The 17970-nt window shown below is 35.3% G+C and overlaps 1 protein-coding gene across 4 annotated transcripts in view; it reads left to right on the plus strand.

Moving 5' to 3' along the window:
* The window catches only part of RTTN (rotatin), a 78314-nt gene extending 65487 nt beyond the window's left edge, over window positions 1-12827 (plus strand). For 3 of the 4 annotated variants that reach the window (XM_052704130.1, XM_052704132.1, XM_052704133.1), the window contains 8 exons: window positions 259-353; window positions 3239-3316; window positions 4472-4598; window positions 6033-6232; window positions 7150-7417; window positions 8556-8659; window positions 9016-9082; window positions 11399-12826. In XM_052704130.1, the coding sequence (XP_052560090.1) occupies window positions 259-353; window positions 3239-3316; window positions 4472-4598; window positions 6033-6232; window positions 7150-7417; window positions 8556-8659; window positions 9016-9082; window positions 11399-11481 (1022 nt within the window). In that variant the 3' untranslated portion in view covers window positions 11482-12826. Of the gene's footprint in view, window positions 1-258; window positions 354-3238; window positions 3317-4471; window positions 4599-6032; window positions 6233-7149; window positions 7418-8555; window positions 8660-9015; window positions 9083-11398 lie in introns of all 4 variants that reach the window. The other variant, XM_052704131.1, reaches the window with a different exon arrangement.
* Window positions 12828-17970: the final 5143 nt, after the last annotated feature.

Here is a 17970-nt window from a genome sequence, read left to right on the forward strand (position 1 = left end):
GAATTGAGTAATTAACTTCAGGCGAGTGATAGTAATCATCATCTTTCTAAGAGCTAAAATCTTCTGTTCCAGAATTCCTGTTGCCATGCTACTTTTTGTGCTACTGTGTGCTACTAACACCTAATCTTAGGGTTTTTTTTTTTAATAATTATTATGTTTTTATTTTGAATTGCTTTGAAAATTCACATTACAGCAAGGTATTTTGAATTCTTTTGTTTATGAATGAGCTTCTAAATATTAATGATTTTTGTCTTCCAGTTGACCTGATAGGTAGCTGTATAGAACAGATGAAGCATATTCATGCGCAGCTGAATTTGGATTCTCTAAAGCCTGGGAAAGCACAGAAAAAAAAGGTAACTGTAAAAAAAAAAAAAAAAAAAAAAACACAAAAAAAAACAAAAAAAAACCAACAAAAACCAAAAAACAAACCAGAAGACTGATATGATAAGATACTTCTCAGCTTTTTTTTTTTCCTCTCTCCATGAAGTGTGTACTGTTGGTAGCTGCCTCAGATGAAAGAAAATAAATGACAGCTTGTAGTGGATCTTTATAGTAGCACTTCCTTAAGAATCTCCACGTACAGGGATTTTGCAAACTTGATTGTTTGTTTGTTTTTTTCAGGGTTGGACTTCCAGCCTTAACAATCATGTCCCTGCCCAGCATAGCTCATTTTTCTCACCTTGTTTTCACAAGAATTTATCTTTTCCATTTTTCAGTTTTTCCTCCCTCTTTTAAGCTGTCCTAGCCATTTTCTTATTGTCTTTTCCTGCACCAATCTCTTTTCTGTCCCACAACTTGTGCATTTTACTTGTACATATAAACCTTGTTTTTTATTCTCTGTTATTCTTTTGTTCTTTGTTTTCCAATTACATTCCATTTTCTGTCCTACGTAGTTGGATTGGATGCCTTGATCTCTTATCAGACTCAGCTGACCTTGTCATTAGCTTGTCAGCTTGTTTACCTCATGTATGTGCTCCTTCCACTGTCAATATTCTGATGTTTTTCCCTCCATTCACAAGGGTTTTTTTAGCTTTTCTTTTTTAATTTTCATTCATTCCATCAGCAGATTCATGTATTACCCAGCTCTTCCTTTACCACATCTAAAAATAGATGATTTATTATAGTACAACAGTTTCATAAGTTTCTGCCTGCTTTCTACTATTTTCATCTAGAAGAATTATTAAAATGCAAGAAATGACTTCTGCTGTCAAATTTGATATCTCATACAATCCCACATTAACTTGCAATTGCAGAAAGTATCTTTCTGCAGGATAGATGTGCATTGTTTAAGCTAGATATTATTTTTCTCTTTGATATTGGTACAAACAGACATTAAGCTTGATTTGTGAGAATGTGAAACTGCATTTTGTAACAATGAACTGTTACAGGTATTTGACTCTGATATTTGAAGATCATAATGATTTCTCTTTAGACCACCTAAACACTTTATTATCCCTTCTTCAAGGGATGGAGGCTGAAAAGTGTCCTGTGCTGAGTATGCCCATAGAGGTCTATATTTGTTGGGCTGAGAAAGCTGGGGGTATGTGCTTCTCAGAAAATGTAGAAGCAATTTAAAATCTGAAAGAAAGAACCCTCTGAGAAAGGTGACCTTGACTAGCCAGAAGGATTTTTTAGTATTTAATAAAGAATTTTTTGAAAGAAATTTGCAGGAAACTTTTTGACACATTTCCCCATTGAACTGGGACTGTAAATTGCTGCAGCATATGTAAGTGTGCTCTGGTTTGTATGTGGTGGCACAAAAAGATAAGTAATTTGGTTTTGTATGAGAGAAAGCCATACAAACCACCTGTCAGCCCACTTTGGGGCACATCTCTTAAAGTAGGGTTAACAGAGGTAATTCTTTGCCTTATTTTGACTGTTGGGAAAAATGTATTTGAACTAACTTCAGTCTCAGAGTAACTGAGGCATTCGACCTGAGATTCCTTTTCTGTCACAATAATTATCATGATACTAGTCAAGTACACATACAAATAGCCAAGCTTTAGAAAAGGTCTCAGAACAAGATCTTAGTAAAAATCAAGATAGCCTAAAGCAAATAAGTTAAGATAGTGCCATCAACACAATCTATAGGCTTTTTAACCTTCTAGCAGCTTACACTTAAGTATTAGTTGTATTAAGTTGCATAGTTGTATAAGTTGTATTAAGTATTAGTTTAGCTTGGGGAATTTTATAAGATTTATTGCTATTTGAGTTTATTAAGTAAGTTAATCCATAAAAAAGTTCTTCAAAGATCTATTTTGTATCTTACTTGGTTAAAAACAAGACAACCAGTCATAAGATGATTTTAAAAGGAGGATATGTATTTCTTTTTTTTTTTTTTTTTATTACATCTGACTTTCATTAACTTTTTTGAGATAAATTCGCAATTTTTAAATGTCATCAACTGTACATGGTATGATTTACAAGCAAATACTGTTGTTTCACCTTATTGGAGAATAAGTATGAATCCTACTTTACATCTTTTTTCCTTTAAGCTTATAGATGGAAGTATGGAAACAGTCAGTCTTGCTGGAATTTGGTCATCTTTCAGAAATGGCTTAGTGTATCAACCCCATGGTAGTTAGAGGTCAAGCCATCATTAGCTTTTTAGTGTCACAGAACTACCATGAAGATAGATATTTTTTTTCACTTTTATACTTGAAAGTCTTCATGGTAGTTCACTGTCCAAAGGTCTGCATTTATCTTTGTACTATTCTTATAAGGTCAGAAACTTTCCAATATGAAGAATTGTGAACTAAGACAGAGAGAATATATCGATGAATTGGTCTGACCAAATACAGAGATCTGCAAGATAGAGATTGTTTATTTTCACACAAGGATTTTAAATAGGTGCTTTTAGGAAGTGATTTATCTGACTTTTTTTAGATTTCTGCTTTAGGATGGTACAACTCAACAAACAAACAAACCTGGGAATTGTTCCATCCCATTCTTCTTTAATTGTCAGAGAAATTGAGCTCTACATTACAGATCTCTGCATTTGGCCAGTTCAGTCCCGCTGGAAATAGTGTGGCTTAAAAAGAGAGAGGAAGAAGAGTGCAGGTATACATTCTTAAAGTTAATTGAAATAAATCTAACCTGAAATCAGAAGGAAAGTATATGGAAGACATGTGACCTGTCATTGATACCTTAGATTTTCACCTCTCATTTGAAATATCCTTCTTTCCATGCATTGTTTTTGTATTTTTGTGCTTATCTTCAAATGTTTTTATCTAAATAGGAGGATAGCCTTAAAAAGCAGTTAAGATGTGCTATGCAGCTTCTTAGAAACTGCCTCTTTCAAAATGAAGAATGCAAGGTAAGTAATTCCTTACAGGAATACTTCTGTCAAGGGCATGTGCTTAGCCTCCTTTTTGTATATAGAGCAACACGTTAGTAGGACTAGAGGGAATGTCCTCAAGTTGTGCCAGGGGAGATTCAGGTTGGATGTTAGGAAATACTGGAATAGGCTGCTCAGGAAGGTTGTGGAGTCACCAACCTTGGTGATGTTCAAGGAACATTTAGATGTTGTGCTGAGGGACATAGTTTCATGAGAACTATTGGTGATAGGTGGATGATTGGACTTGGATGATCTTGTAGGTCTTTTCCAACCTTGGTGATTTAAGGATTCCATATGTTACAGGCCTACATAAGCCAATTGCTTATCTGAATGGTGTATATCCCAATACCATTGCTTTGGCTACACTGATGTAACCTTTCCCTTCAAGAATCAAGACCATTTCCTTCACACCAAGGAAAAAAATCAAATGAGATTATTGTTGAGAGTTCTCCTTATTTTCATCAAGGGTCTGCAGAGTTGGTTTCTTGAAGGAGAGAAGGATGTTGTTGATAACTGGTTTTCTATTATTTGCTCTGTACAACTGCACTTTTTTATTTCCATGCCTTTTGAGTTCCAGTTAATTTAATTGGAGTAGCTGTAGAAGGGGAACTTGAGTGAATAAATCTTTGCCTTTATTTGCATGTCTCCCAGTAATTAAAACTTTTTAGGGTAGTTCTAGAATAAAAAGTTTGGCTTACTGCCATATTTCTTCAGAGGGATAAATTTAATTGCTAGAAAATAATTGTCAGTATTATTGTATTATAAAGCTGTGCAGAAACAAAAATACAGATATGTAATGTATACTTGAGAATTTGCTACCGAAGTATTTTAATACTAAGATATATATGGCAACACGTAGGCATGCATATCACTAAAAGTGATTTCATGGGAGTTTACTGAAATAAAAGTTACAATATTTGAAACTGAACAATGTCTATAAAGAATTGTCTTGTGGAATCATACATGTTTCTGTACAATACTTTAAAGCAAACTAATGAAGCACAGTAAGAAAAAACTTGTTTTTCTCACTTTGTTTATACTTCAAAGTATGTAGTATATACTATAGTAATGTAGTAATTATATAGTAATATAGTATTTACATAGTAATACAAATACTTCATCTTATTTTCACAGATAGCAGCACTCAAAGCTCACCTTGTTCCTGTTCTGCATTTGTTATGGCCATGGCTTTTAACAGATGACACCTCAATGGAAATAGCTTTGCATTTGCTTTGTGTCTACACTGCATACTACCCTGCAGGTATAGTCTCTCTGTGATGTAATATATCAAAATGTTTAAAAAGAATAATTAGGATAGCATAAAAAAGGAGCAGAAAAAAGCATAATGGGAGAAGAATGTTTATTACTAATGCTAGAGCAGAGTATAATAGCACTGGTCCATCAAAGTGTATCAAGAGTTATAATTTTAACACATTCAAGTCTTGTGCTCAGATCCTGTTTCACTGGGTTGAATTTAGCAATAATACAGTTGTATTAAAGAATTAAATAGCATTTAATTCAAACCATGTCTGTTGGTTACACTGAAAGTCTTACTGAACTAAATAGTATACTGTGGAACTACTGCTATGGGAATTTTATTGTCGAGAACAATGTTATCAGTACTTCATACAGTTTATATTTTGTTCCTTGTTGAAAATATAGTAATCTACTTTAATTTCATATTGTATTTCTTCTATTCATATATTGATCTCAGTAACTTGATTGATAAAAATACACTTTTCATAACAATCCTCTTTGTTTAAGGAAATCTTCTTTTCCACTGAGTAAATTATCCCCACTGCTCATTCCATATCCAGGTTATCAACTTAAGTAACAATTTGTTTGTGACTTGAGGAAACAGGTATTTGACAATCTCTCCCTACCAAAATACCCTTAGGAGTTAGTTTTTAAGAGTATATTAACAACTGAGTGTTTTCATCCTCTTTTTAAGCTTATATCTCCAGATCTTGCATCAGTCTGTATCTTTTTCATAATAGTTATTTTTAAAACAGTCTTCAGAAATACATGAATGTGTTCACCAGCCACAGTGAATGTGTCAGGTTCTGTGAAATGCTGGAAATTAATCCTCTCTAATAAGATTTTAAATTCATGTTTTCTCTTTCTGTTCATAATTGTTGTTTATGAGGTGAACCAAACTTGCTTAGTCTAAACTGCTTATCCACTTCTGCTTAATGCAGTCAAAGAAAACATGTAGATGTTTATAACGATTGAAAATGGTCTGATTTTTATTTACTTTTGCCATATAAATAATTAACCATGGTTACAGTTCGCAAATGCTACTAAACAAAAATGTATAAATGTGTATTTTTACATAAACATTGTATTGGTAACTTAGTTGTTCCCTGTTGGTGTGTTAATTTGAGCTTGTAGTTCTGTAGTGTAGCATTTGACTTTGTACTATGGTTAAAACTTTCACGAGTATAGAGACCTGATTTCTAAAATAGATTCAGAGGATCGGTTTGGATTCTCATGCCACATAACTGCAGTATTTCTGAGAGTGTACCTGTCTTTAAGGAGACACTCTAAGACAACAATTACTATTTTTTTAGCAGTAGAAGAACAGTAGGCTGCTGTTCCTGTAAATTGTCGTGTTAGCCATTCTTTCATTAATTTCTTCTTTTTATAAAATGTATACATATTTGGTCTTATATGGTAAATGTTTTATTTCCTTAAGGTTGTGCTTCACTTTGTTGGACCAGCGGTGGACAATCATCACTTGTGTCTGTACGAAGTGCAGCTGGCAGTTCATTAATGCATAACATCTTGAAATTGGCTTCCCAAGTATCTGATGATAACAGCCCACTTCAGCACGTGATTTTTGATCTTCTTTCTAACCTTGCTCTATCCCATGACTGTAAAGGAATTATTCAGAAAGTAAGTAAATAATAATCTTCACTTTTTTTTTTTCTTTTAATATGTGATGTAAGCATTTTGCTTTTTGTAATAAACCCTCATACTTCAGTATGGAGTGTCTTGTGATCGTAGCTAAACTGTCCCATCGTTCTCTGCCTTTACCCATATGTGAGTAGATGCTCTAGTCCCTTGCACATCTTTGTGGCCCTTTGTTGTGTTCTTCACCATGCCTGTGTCTCTTGTGTACTGAAACATTCAAAACTGGGGACAGTACTACAGGCTTGCCAGTAGAGAGGAAGGATTTTTTTCCCTCAACCTGCTGGCAGTGCTTTGTCTAATGCAGCCTAAGATACTTTTAGCCTTGTCAGTGGCACATTTCTACCTCATGTTCCACTGGGATCTGTGAGTCCTTGTCTACAAAGCTGCTTTTTATCTGGGTGGCCCTCAGCATGTACTGGGAGTACCCACATATTTCTCCTTGTTGAAGTTCATGGGGTATTTGCCAGCCAAATTTTCCAGGTTCTTGAGTTCCCCCTAGATGGCAGCATGGTCCTCTCACATACCAGCCACTCTTCCCTGCTTTGTGTCATTTGCAAACTTGCTGCAGATATGTTGCCCATGACTGTACACGGAGAGAATGATACTATTCATTTAGCACTTGTTAATGTAAGTGAGGAATAAAAAACATGTTATGTAAGTACTACACTGATTCAATAAAATTGCTTATAGGTCATTTTGGGGACAAAACAATGAATACAAAGCAAATCAGAATGCTTATGTAGTGATGGAAGTTCTAATTTAAATAAATACATTGTATTAATAGAACTAAAACATTAATATTAGGTTTTGGTCAAGTATATACCTTGGAAAGTCTAAACAGCAGTGAAGAAACCATTGAACAGTATATGTCCTAACATCCTTTTTGTTCCTTCTGACAGAGTAATTTCCTGCAGAACTTTTTGTCTTTTTCATTACCAAAAGGAAGTCATAAAAATCCTAGCAATGTGTGTACTCTTTGGCTAAAGCTGCTACTGAACATATCTTTTGGAGAAGATGGACAGCAAATGATTATGAAGATAAATGGGTTTTTAGACCAGATAGTGGAAATGTGTAAATGCAAGCACAAGAGCAGCCAACATATAGCACTACTTATTCTACATAACATATGTTTTAGTCCAACAAATAAGCCTAAGATATTAGCTAATGGTAAGTGCATGAAGGGTATTAAATCTAATAAAAAATGTCTTCCATGATACCATATTTTTGGTGCAGTTTGTGTTACTGATCAAGATCTTAGTATTATTTAGAAAAGCATATTTGTAAAAATAGATTTTGATAGAAGCTGTTTTAGAACTGATGCTTTGGCAGAAATGCATTCAAAATAAGAATATTTAGCAAAAGGAAAAGCAAAATGGTTTTTACAAAATTAATGTGAAGGATTTGTAATAATCTAGTTCACAACTTTTTAATACAAATTTCTACCCTAGAAGTTCATCTCTTCAAACTAAACCTTATTATTTCCTGCAAATCATGGCTATTGAAACAAACTACTATGTTTTTTATCATGCGCTGAAAGTGTTTATGGTAGTGGTGAAGTTATGATCATGGCATATATGTTTTATGTAACAACAGGGACAGAACTGTTCTTGTTTGGGTTTTTTGTTTTGTTTTTTGTTTGGTTTTGTTGTTGTTGTTTTTTAGGGTGTTTCAGGTTCTCCCATTTAATTGCAGACAGAATACTCCTGCCTTCCTTATGACTTCTCAGCAGATCTTCTATAGTGCCCATCCTTTTCGATTTTTCCCTGATGCTGCCTTAATTAAGCATAGATTGTTCATATACGTTATCTGTGAATTTTGTTAAGTGAACAATCTTATCTGAGTCTGGTTTCACAGGCAGGCTAGGAAATTAAGGTACCTAATTTTATAGAGAAAATTTTAATTTTATAGAGAAAAATATTTTTCATCAGTTACAAATTACTTACATAGCAATTACTATGGAAAATAAAAACGTCTTAATTTCCATCTTGATGTGGCTATAATTGTGGCACGTGAGAGTTATAAAACAGCTTCATAGCTTCCTCAGTCCCTATGCATATCTGATGGCTGTATAACATGTGCATGTTTTATTACTCATTACTTATTTTTTAGCACTCGTTTTTTGTTTGTTTTTAAACACTCTCTGAGCATATTTAAATTTAATCTGATATTGTAACTTGTGTAATTCCTCTACTATACCAATACGTCATAAAACGTGCACTCCAAGTATAAAACTAGAGAAATGTAAATATAATTATGGCTTTGATATTTTCTTGATGGTCTATTTATTCTATTTATTTATTTTCAGATAAAGCTATTGCAGTGCTAACTACCTGTTTGGAAAGTGACAGTTGTGCAGTTCAGAGAATTGGAGCAGCTTCACTTTGGGCATTGCTTCACAACTATCAGAAGGTTAGTATTTGAGAAATACTTGAATAAAAATGTGATGTTTCTTTTAAGCATGGCAACTTTTAAGTAAATAAAATTAAAACTTACATTAGCAGCTCTATCTTCTTATTTTAATCACAGAGGTACTCAGGATTGGGTTTTGAACCACAAAAGTCAACTTGTCCTGTGTGATTTCACTCTGCTTATATAAATACAGTCTGTATAATGATAGCATATGCTAATTCTAAAATTCAAGAATTTCACTTCCAATGGAGTTGTTGTCAGTATTTATTTACAAGCAGGGAAACTGAGTTTGTTGTTAAAGTGTCAAGGTGGGGGAAAAAAATGAAGTCATTGTATTCTGTTTCTGTGTGCTACAGGCAAAAGTGACTTTGAAGAATCCATCAATAAGGAGAAAAATAGATGAAGCATATTCTTTAGTGAAAAGTAAGTTTTAACCTCAGCTAATTCCAATTCTGTATTTTTCAAGTAGCTCACTAGTGCATTTTAATATATATTGTCAGAGTTATTTTTGGCTTGCTGCTAGGTTTTGAGAGGATACTTTCATCTCTAAAATCATGAGTACTGATAAGATTTATAGCCAGACATCTTGTAAATGTAAATAGTAAAATGTCATTTGCTTAAAAAATTTCATACAAGATCTCAGGTGATAGATAAGGTTCATTTGCAAGAATAGGTCTGATTTTTATCTGCAGCAAATTGTTTTATTTTGTTTCATTCTATATTCCTGTGTTAATGATTTAGGAAAAAAAAGTTGTTCTTGTAGCTTAAAATTTGCTTAAAGAGTTCTCAAAGTCACTATATTCAGTTACATAGAGAAGGAATCAGAGCAGATGGTTGTGCCAGTCCTAAATCACTATACTATTAATTAGTTGGCTTTTTGAAAACTTAAGTGTTTTCTGAAGTACCTGAAGATAACCACAGTTTTGAGTAGCTTTTGTATGATAGATTGCTAAATTCAAGAGCATTCATTTTGAGATGATATTCAAGCATTAGTCTGGAGCTGCAGCTTCAGTAGGTAATAATGCATCTGTATGATGTAATTTGTTGCATCAGACTCTCATCTTGCAAAAACATGCAAATACTTAATTTTAAATCAATGAATTTTCCTCCTTAATTAATTTGCTCTACACTAGTATTCAAACAGGGTTATCAGTGCAGAGGCTTGTGATACAAAGTTACTTTCATATTCTGAAAGACAGAATTACCACAAAATTTCTGCTTACAGTACACTATTTGTCAGGATCTTAACTGGGAGATGCTAGAACAGCTCACAGCTTAATTATTCCTCAGAATCACATAATCACAGAGGTTGGAAAAGATCTTCCTCCTTGTGCAGCCCATTCCAGTGCCTGACCACTCTTTCAGAAAAGTAGTGTTTCCCAACATCCAGCCTGAATCTCCCCTGGTGCAGCTTGAAGCCATTCCCTCTCGTTCTATCACCAGTTACATGAGAGAAGCAGCCAACCCCCAGCTCACTACAACCTCCCTTCAGGAAGTTATAGAGAGCAACAAGGTCTCCCCTGAGCCTCCTCTTCTCCAGAATGAACATTCCCAGCTCCTTCAGCTGCTCCTCATAAGGCCTGTGCTCCAGACCGTTCACCAGCTTTGTCGCCTTTCTTTGAATCCACTCCAGGGCCTCAATGTCTTTCTTCCTTTGAGGGGCCCAAAACTGGACACAGTACTCGAGATGCAGCCTCACCAGAGCTGAGTACAGGGGGACAATCACTTCCCTGATCCTGCTGGCATCCCATTGGCTTCAGCCCAGCTATCCAGTCTGTCCAGATCTCTCTGTAGGGGCTCTCTACCCCCAGGCAGATCGACACTTCCATCCAACTTGGTGTCACCTGCAAACTTACTGAGGGTGCACTAAATTCCCTCCCATATTATGTCAACTCTAATCCATTGTGCTGATGTTCCGAATTCATCCTTTATTAAGTCAAACACCAACTGCAGTATAAAGCAAGGTTTTCATGTACTAAAAACATGCTTATGGACAACTTTTTGTTGACTTATAGCACAACAAAACTTAGACTGTTCAAATCATGAAGTTTAATCAACAAGTTAGAAATATGTGGTTTTCACAAACTAGTACTTAATAATATTGATCCATGTTTATTGATATACTACTTTAGAATGGAAAGTCGTAATCTGAAATATTGATTTTTAACTTCAGTAAACATTTAAATATCAAAATAATGACTACAAAATACTTTATGGACCTGTAGTTGTTACAGTTTACAGTCATGTGAAGTTGTCTTCAATATTTTCCCGCATAAAGTTTCTTTATTGACCTGCCCTGGTGATTCTTCAATTAATTTACAATTGAACTAAAATGATAGATTGTCTTAAGTATAAGTAGTGGATTTTTTTCAACATGTCTTTTGTACTTTTTCATTGCTCACTTTGCTTTCCCCCAAAAGTTTTGGAAAAAAAAACCCAAGGGATTATGTTATTGTAGTACATCAGAATCAAAAGTTTTTACTTTGTTCTTACTTTGTTCTTACAACTGAGCAGGGTCTTGGAAAGCAAGCACACATACGCACACACAAACTCAAACAAACACATAAACAAGAAAATTGAAACATTAAAGTATTTGTTTTAATTTTTTACTCCATAATGCAGAATGCTCATAAAATAGGATATGGATTAAATGCGAGGCATTTGATTTGATCTTTGGAAAATATAATCTTTTATTAAGAATCAATTTGAAATTAAAATCTTGTTTTTATTTCATTTTAGGTACTCCACAGCCAGAAGGAAATGAGCTAAATGCCTATTACTTAAAATGCTTAGAGAATGTAGTGCAGCTTCTTGATTGTTAACGACTATCAGATGAATTCTCATCTTGAAATCAGACAGATTGCTCAATGGGAGTCTGGAATTCAAAGAAAGCACTTTTAATTCATGGATTTATGGCAGCAGCATGCATGCTGTGGAAGAAATTTATGAAGTCTTTGAGAAAGGGAGTTGATTGCTTTGAGCCAAAGAAGTTGCATTAAATGTAGCTTAAACTTTTTGTACTCTAATCCCAATGGGGAATTATAGTGATGCTGCTATGTAAATTACATATGAAGAAGAATGAATGTGCAGAGAAAAGAGATGCGAAAAGTCAGTAATTTTTGTAATTGTTACTGTAAGTTATTAGAATTGCTGTTTTGGATTGGTCTTAATAAAATTTTGCTTTTTAAAAAAAATTTGTTTAATTCAGTTTAATGTTTGCTTATAATCTGTAATTTTTAATGTTGCAGATAAACACACTGAAAACAGATTTAAGAACTTAAAATATTGACGGTCATGCTGTGTTATACCTGTCAGGTATAGAGTAGCAGTCGATGGTCCTTTCCAACACAACCTGTTCTATGACTTTACAAAATAGATTATGTATGTGACTTGATACTTCTTGTATGACATAACCGTGATGCTTACAATAGCTGGACTAAGTCATTACTATAAATGTAATTCAGTTATCAGCTATCTATCCTGTCCCTGACAAAACAAAACTCTGAGAGACCATCAAAGCCTGATTCTTTTTCATATATGCGCTGTATATGGTTACTTGCAAAGTAATTGTTAAATGTTGTCGTTCTCATCCCACAGTATTGCAGAAATCTAAGCTGCAAGGCTAGTGAGAGTGAGAATGATCAACTGTTAGCTCTGCAAGTTAGTGTTTTCTGCCAAGTTTAGTGGATAGGTATCACACTAGCAAGTACCGATTCCTCTTTTTTTCAGCATAATCAACCCTAATGATTTCTCTCAATTTAAGTTGTAAGTCACAACAAAGATTGCTTGCCACTTTGTTTCCTTTGTCAGAGACAAAAAATAAGAGCACTTATTGCCAAATTAGTTTTAATGGAAGTAAGCAATCATTTAGCAAGAGCTCTTTCAGAGTGCAGAAATACACGTGGATCTGATTAGATAAAATAGAGCTGTATTTTTAAAGCTTATTCAGCCTTGAATTTTGTTTCAGTCTGATTCATATTACAATGTTTTTGCTGATCCAGAATTCTTGAAGTCCATAGCCTTGTGAAGAAAGCAGTGTATTCTCAAGAAATGGAACTATACAATGTTGCAGACTGCAAATCGAGAGATGTTTGAAGTCTCATAGTTCTAAAGGCAAACTAACAGCCTCACTTTCGATCTATGCAAGTCTGCAGACAGGACTTTGTCTTGTAAAATCTTCACAGGATGCTGGAAATTAGTTTATTTTTTTTATTTTTATTTTTTTTGTCCTTCTGAATATCTGTAATCATGGTTGAATTACGTCATTGAATTCACATACAGTATAATAATAAGAACATAAAACAGATGCCTGTACTCTTAAGCATTTCAATTTTACTGAACTGTAGAAATTCTTGAAGAAATTATTCATGTTAAAAAATCCATAGAAATTGCTAGTACATTTGTTTTTACAGAGCAAAGATAGAACTTCTATTTCTCTGTATTTTGAGATGTTTACAGTAGTGGGAGGCAACTGTGGCAATGGCATAAGTAAACAGTTGTGGTTGGTATTTATTTATCCTCAGGAAAATGTAAAGATTCTAGCTTCTAAGGAGTATATACTTCAAATCTCTGGACCTGCTCCAACAGCTCTATGTCCTTCTTGTGTTGAGGGCCCCAGAACTGAATGCAGTACTCCAGGTGAGGTCTCACCAGTGGAGAGTAGAGGGGCAGAATCGATTCCCTCAACCTGCTGGTCATGCTTCTCTTAATGCAAGCCAGGATACAGTTGGCTTGGGCTGCAAGCACACATTGCTGGCTTGTGTTGAATCTTTCATCAACTGACACCCCTAAATCCTTCTCCTCAGGGCTGCATTTGTGCTTGGGATTTCTCTGACCCAGGTGCAGGACCTTGCACTTGGCTTTGTTGAACTTCATGAGGTTGGCATGTGCCCACCCCTCCAGCCTGTTCAGGTCCTTCCGGATAGCATCCCTTCCCTCAGCTTGTCTACTGCACCCCACAGCTTGGTGTCATCTGCAAACTTGCTGAGGGTGCACTCAAGCCCACTGTCTGTCGTCTACAAAGATGTTAAATAACAGCAGTCCCAGCACTGATCTCTGAGGAATGCCGCTTGTTACCAGTCTCCACTTGGACATTGAGTCACTGACAACAACTCTCTGAATGTGACCATCCAGCCAATTCCTTATCACGTGAGTGGTCCAATCCATCTTTCTTCAATTTGATGATCAGGACGTCATGAGGGATGGTTTCAAATGCTTTGCACAAGTCCAGGTAATTGATGGCAGTTTCTCTTCCTTTATCCACTAACATTGTAACTCTACCATAAAAAGACAAGTCTGTCAGGCGTGACTTGCCCTTGGTGTAGCCATGTTAGTTACCACCAGTCATTCTCATCACGTATTTTCCATGCTCTTTAGTAGGGCCTTCAGGGGAATCTGCTCCATGGATTACCTGACTTTGTTCAGTAACTGTAATAAATTTACTGAAGACTCAACTCATCAGTATTAATGTGTTAAAATGGTAACAGGAACCAGTCGTTATCAAACTACTCTGAAAAAGATTTGTTTAAATTGCATCATAGAACAAAAGGATTCAATATTATTTGTTTATTGAAAAACACATACATTATTACATTTTCTTGTTGCTCATTATTTTTTTCTAAACAGTATTAATTCCTCCTGCTTCTTAAGACCAGCCCAAAGTAACAGATGATTTCAGGAAGCTGACAGATATCTGTTAGTCTGTGGTTTTACCAGGCGTGGGTGATGCATGCGAGTCCTTTTGGCTAATTTCAGACTTGTGAAAGATGCGTCTTACAACTTGCAGAAAATGATTATATCTGTTAAAAGGGTAAAACTGCTAACCTTGCTCACCCTTCAAATGTGCTCCAAGAAATTATCGTAGTAACTAGTTGTGACAGATAATTATCACAGACAAAAAGTTTTTATTCATCTTAAATTGTATATATTAAAGTTGCAGTGAGCTACGTACTTTTCCCAAACACAATGCATCATTGCATGTAGTGCTTTAAACTGAAACTGAGGTTGATTTATTAAACAAGTATTCCAGTACAAATAAGTATTTTGTAGCAAACAGACACTTCCAGAAATGAAATCTGATGTAGCTTGCGTGAAATAATCTTTTATCATCTTAAGTATAGAGCTTTATTTACTTAGATGTTTTGAGATTTTAAGGCACACAGGGAGAAAAAAAACCAATAAAATTCAGAATGGAAATAAGCAATATTTTGAGATCCTAGCGGGTATTTCAGGGTAGAATTAAGTTCAGTAAAATTTTAGGAGAAAGCTAGCTCGATGTTTGCCCTGTTGAGAATTCTCTTCGCAGTCCATGAGGACAGAGAGTTGTACCTAAATTCTGAAAGCACAAATGGCACTCATCCATATTTCTTTAATGGACACACAGGTCAAAGCCTGCTGGTTCACTTTATTTAGACCAGAAAATTCTGTCTGAATGCAGTGCCTAATACTGTTGGCAATAAGGATCAAATGAAATCAAGTCCCAGTTTGTCTGCTGCTTCTCTCCAAAAACAAGGGAAAAAGTGTTTTAGCTGTGCCCTCGAGATTCTTGGTTCTGATATGTAGCTGCTGATCACTGATTTGCAAATCATTGTAGTGCAAAAGATGTTGTGAAATGTTTTCTGGAAACTAAGAAAGAGGACCAAGAAAATTTGGTTTATGTCCTTTCACATATCTGCTTTCAGAAGTATTACTCAGTAATGGGAGTTCTGACTGTATCAAAGTTGACAATCTGTTTTGAGGAGCCTGAGATCAATAACCCCAAATCATGTGTATTATGTGAGAGCTTGCTATAAAATGATTTGTACCTAACTTGCTGCTTAAAAATAGAAATTTAGCATTGTTGTTGATGTAATGTTTGCTGAAGGCAGCAAAAAAAAAAAAGAAAAAAGAAGTCTATTTTCTAAAAGTGATAAGACTCATACTAAAATTTGATGGAAAAAAAAAAAAATAATCTTGTTTTTGTGTGAAATTTCTCAATCAGCCAGGCAGGATTAGTTAGTTGCAGCCAATATAGCCAACAAAGTGTAGGTCTGAGCCTGCAAGCAATGCCCGTCCACAGGTACTTTCTGGAAGAACTAATTGTGCTTCTTATTCACAGGTAAAACTTTTCTTGTTCCATAGGAGGAGTGCTTTTAAAAACAGTGTGACACAGAGTAGCATAGGAGAAGTAACACTGCTAGTGAGTCAAATGACTGAGATGTTTAAAGCCATCAAAATGCAATTTGACAATTCTCAGACCTTCATGTAGGTAATGTAAGTTTTTTCACTAGAACAAGTAATTTGCATGCCTTGCAGTCTTTCCTAGGTGTTGCCTATCTTTATTTTAAAAGGCAGAATTAGAAATGCTTTATAATGAAAAAAATATTTTAGGAATACTGACCTGACATTGAGATGCATATGGGAACAAGCAGCAGCAAGGAATGACCTTTAAAATCAAATATCTTCTGTTCTTCCTCCTTCAATAATCTTAAGTAGCAGAGGAAGGATAGCAGATATCCTCTCGGACTGGGTCTCGATGTGTTATGTGCACAGGGAGCTATAAGATCACCTGTGCCCTTCTTTTGGATCCATTAATGATAAATGTGTGTTACGAAAAACTTGCTACCCAATTTAATGAGATCTAAATCTTATGTAAGCCACTGTTAGATTATGTCAGTGTTTTAATAAGTTTAACAAGAAGGTCATGTCTTCTCATTTAGTTTTCTATGTTGTTAGGTCTTCATCACAGACTGCTACTGACTTCAGAAACCACCTGAACAACACTGAAGAATTAAAAAAAAAAAAAACAAACGAAAAAATCCACAACTCTTTAGAAGCTTCTGTGAGAAGACAGTTCTCAAAATCTGGGTGGGTTGAGAAAGATGCATGCTTGACTGAGGCAACAGTACCCAGTATGTTAATATCAGAATAGTGGTGCTCATCACATAATTCCAAATTCAAGGTATTTTAGAAAAGCTCAAAATGCCACCACTTCAAAGTGATTTTTACCAAATCAAGAAGGGGAAAATTGCTTTTCCTATGAGTTCTAGGCTTGCCTGTAATTGATGATTTGCACAGAGGGGCATTTCCTATTGCCATGGCAACTGGATTATGACTCACAACTTTTCTAAACTTTTGGTCTGGTTTTGAGTCTGTTTGTGTGAATTAAGGCATCTACTGCTCATTAATCCAGTGCTCGGGTGTCCTGGGTTTGCTTTGCTTTGCAGTGGTTGCCTTGCACTTGCAAAAGATACCATTTCCAGCACTGAGAATAACTTTCAACCAAGGAATATCAAATTGCCCCATTGACTGGTTTCTGACCTAATAAAAAAAACGCTGCACTCGAGACAGAACCCTTGTATTGTCAGAAATTACAGTGCACAGTGAATGATTTGCAAATCTGCTCTCTGAAGGATCCCATTAGCCCAGGAGCAGGTGTGGAGCCACACCAGGGAAGCCTCTGGGGTTTGGGGGCTCTGTGGCCTGCGGTCAACCGTATGGCCTGAGGCTTGCTCTCCTGTTTGAGGGCCAGGGCAGCCAAAGCTCTGCTTGGGAGGAAGCGGTGGTGGTTAGCACAATGCTGGTGATGGCTTCAGAACACCTCTCAGTGCTGTCGTTATGTTTTAAGAAGTACCTCCGCATGTTTTGAGTAGTTCTTGACAGTAATTTGGTGCCACATTTTTTCACATTTATTGGGTTCATCATCCAGCAACAGGGGGACAGAAGTTGAAGTAAGCTACTTGCCAAAATGACCAAGTTCAGGGTCAGAAAAATGTCAGGTTTTTTTTTTTTTTTTTAAGCTGAATTTCTTAATGACAACAGTAACAGAAAAAAAAAAACACAACACTGTCACAGCAATAGGTTGTTTGGAGTCCGTACATGATTAAATAAACTTGTGGGTTTTGTCCTATGTACATTAAAAAAAACTTTTAATGGCAAAACAATTAACATCTAATACAGATGAAAAATTGTTATGTGTGTAATAAAAAACTGATTTAAGAAAACGACATAAAAATCTAAAGAAAAATCTAATTTCAGGTGATGCTGGACTAGATCCTGGAAGGGGAAATATAATTGTATAGGCAAATTCACTATGGAGTGTAGCAGGAATGAAGTCAAAGTGTAATCACCCAAAACGTAGCTTTTCAGGGCAGATTGTTTTATTCTTCTGCTGAACTGAAACATCTCTTAATGGTAATAAGTATTACTCTGTGCTGGGGGTGTATTTGCAATAGATTGTAAGAAGAAAGTTCTTTAGCTGCCTACACATTTTTTCATATGACTCTCAAATATTCTGTGTTTTGTTCCCTAGCGTGCTTGCATAATTGTGAGAG

This window comes from Tympanuchus pallidicinctus, unplaced genomic scaffold, assembly GCF_026119805.1.
Source record: "Tympanuchus pallidicinctus isolate F22 unplaced genomic scaffold, pur_lepc_1.0 scaffold5, whole genome shotgun sequence".
Taxonomy (NCBI): Eukaryota; Metazoa; Chordata; class Aves; order Galliformes; family Phasianidae; genus Tympanuchus; species Tympanuchus pallidicinctus.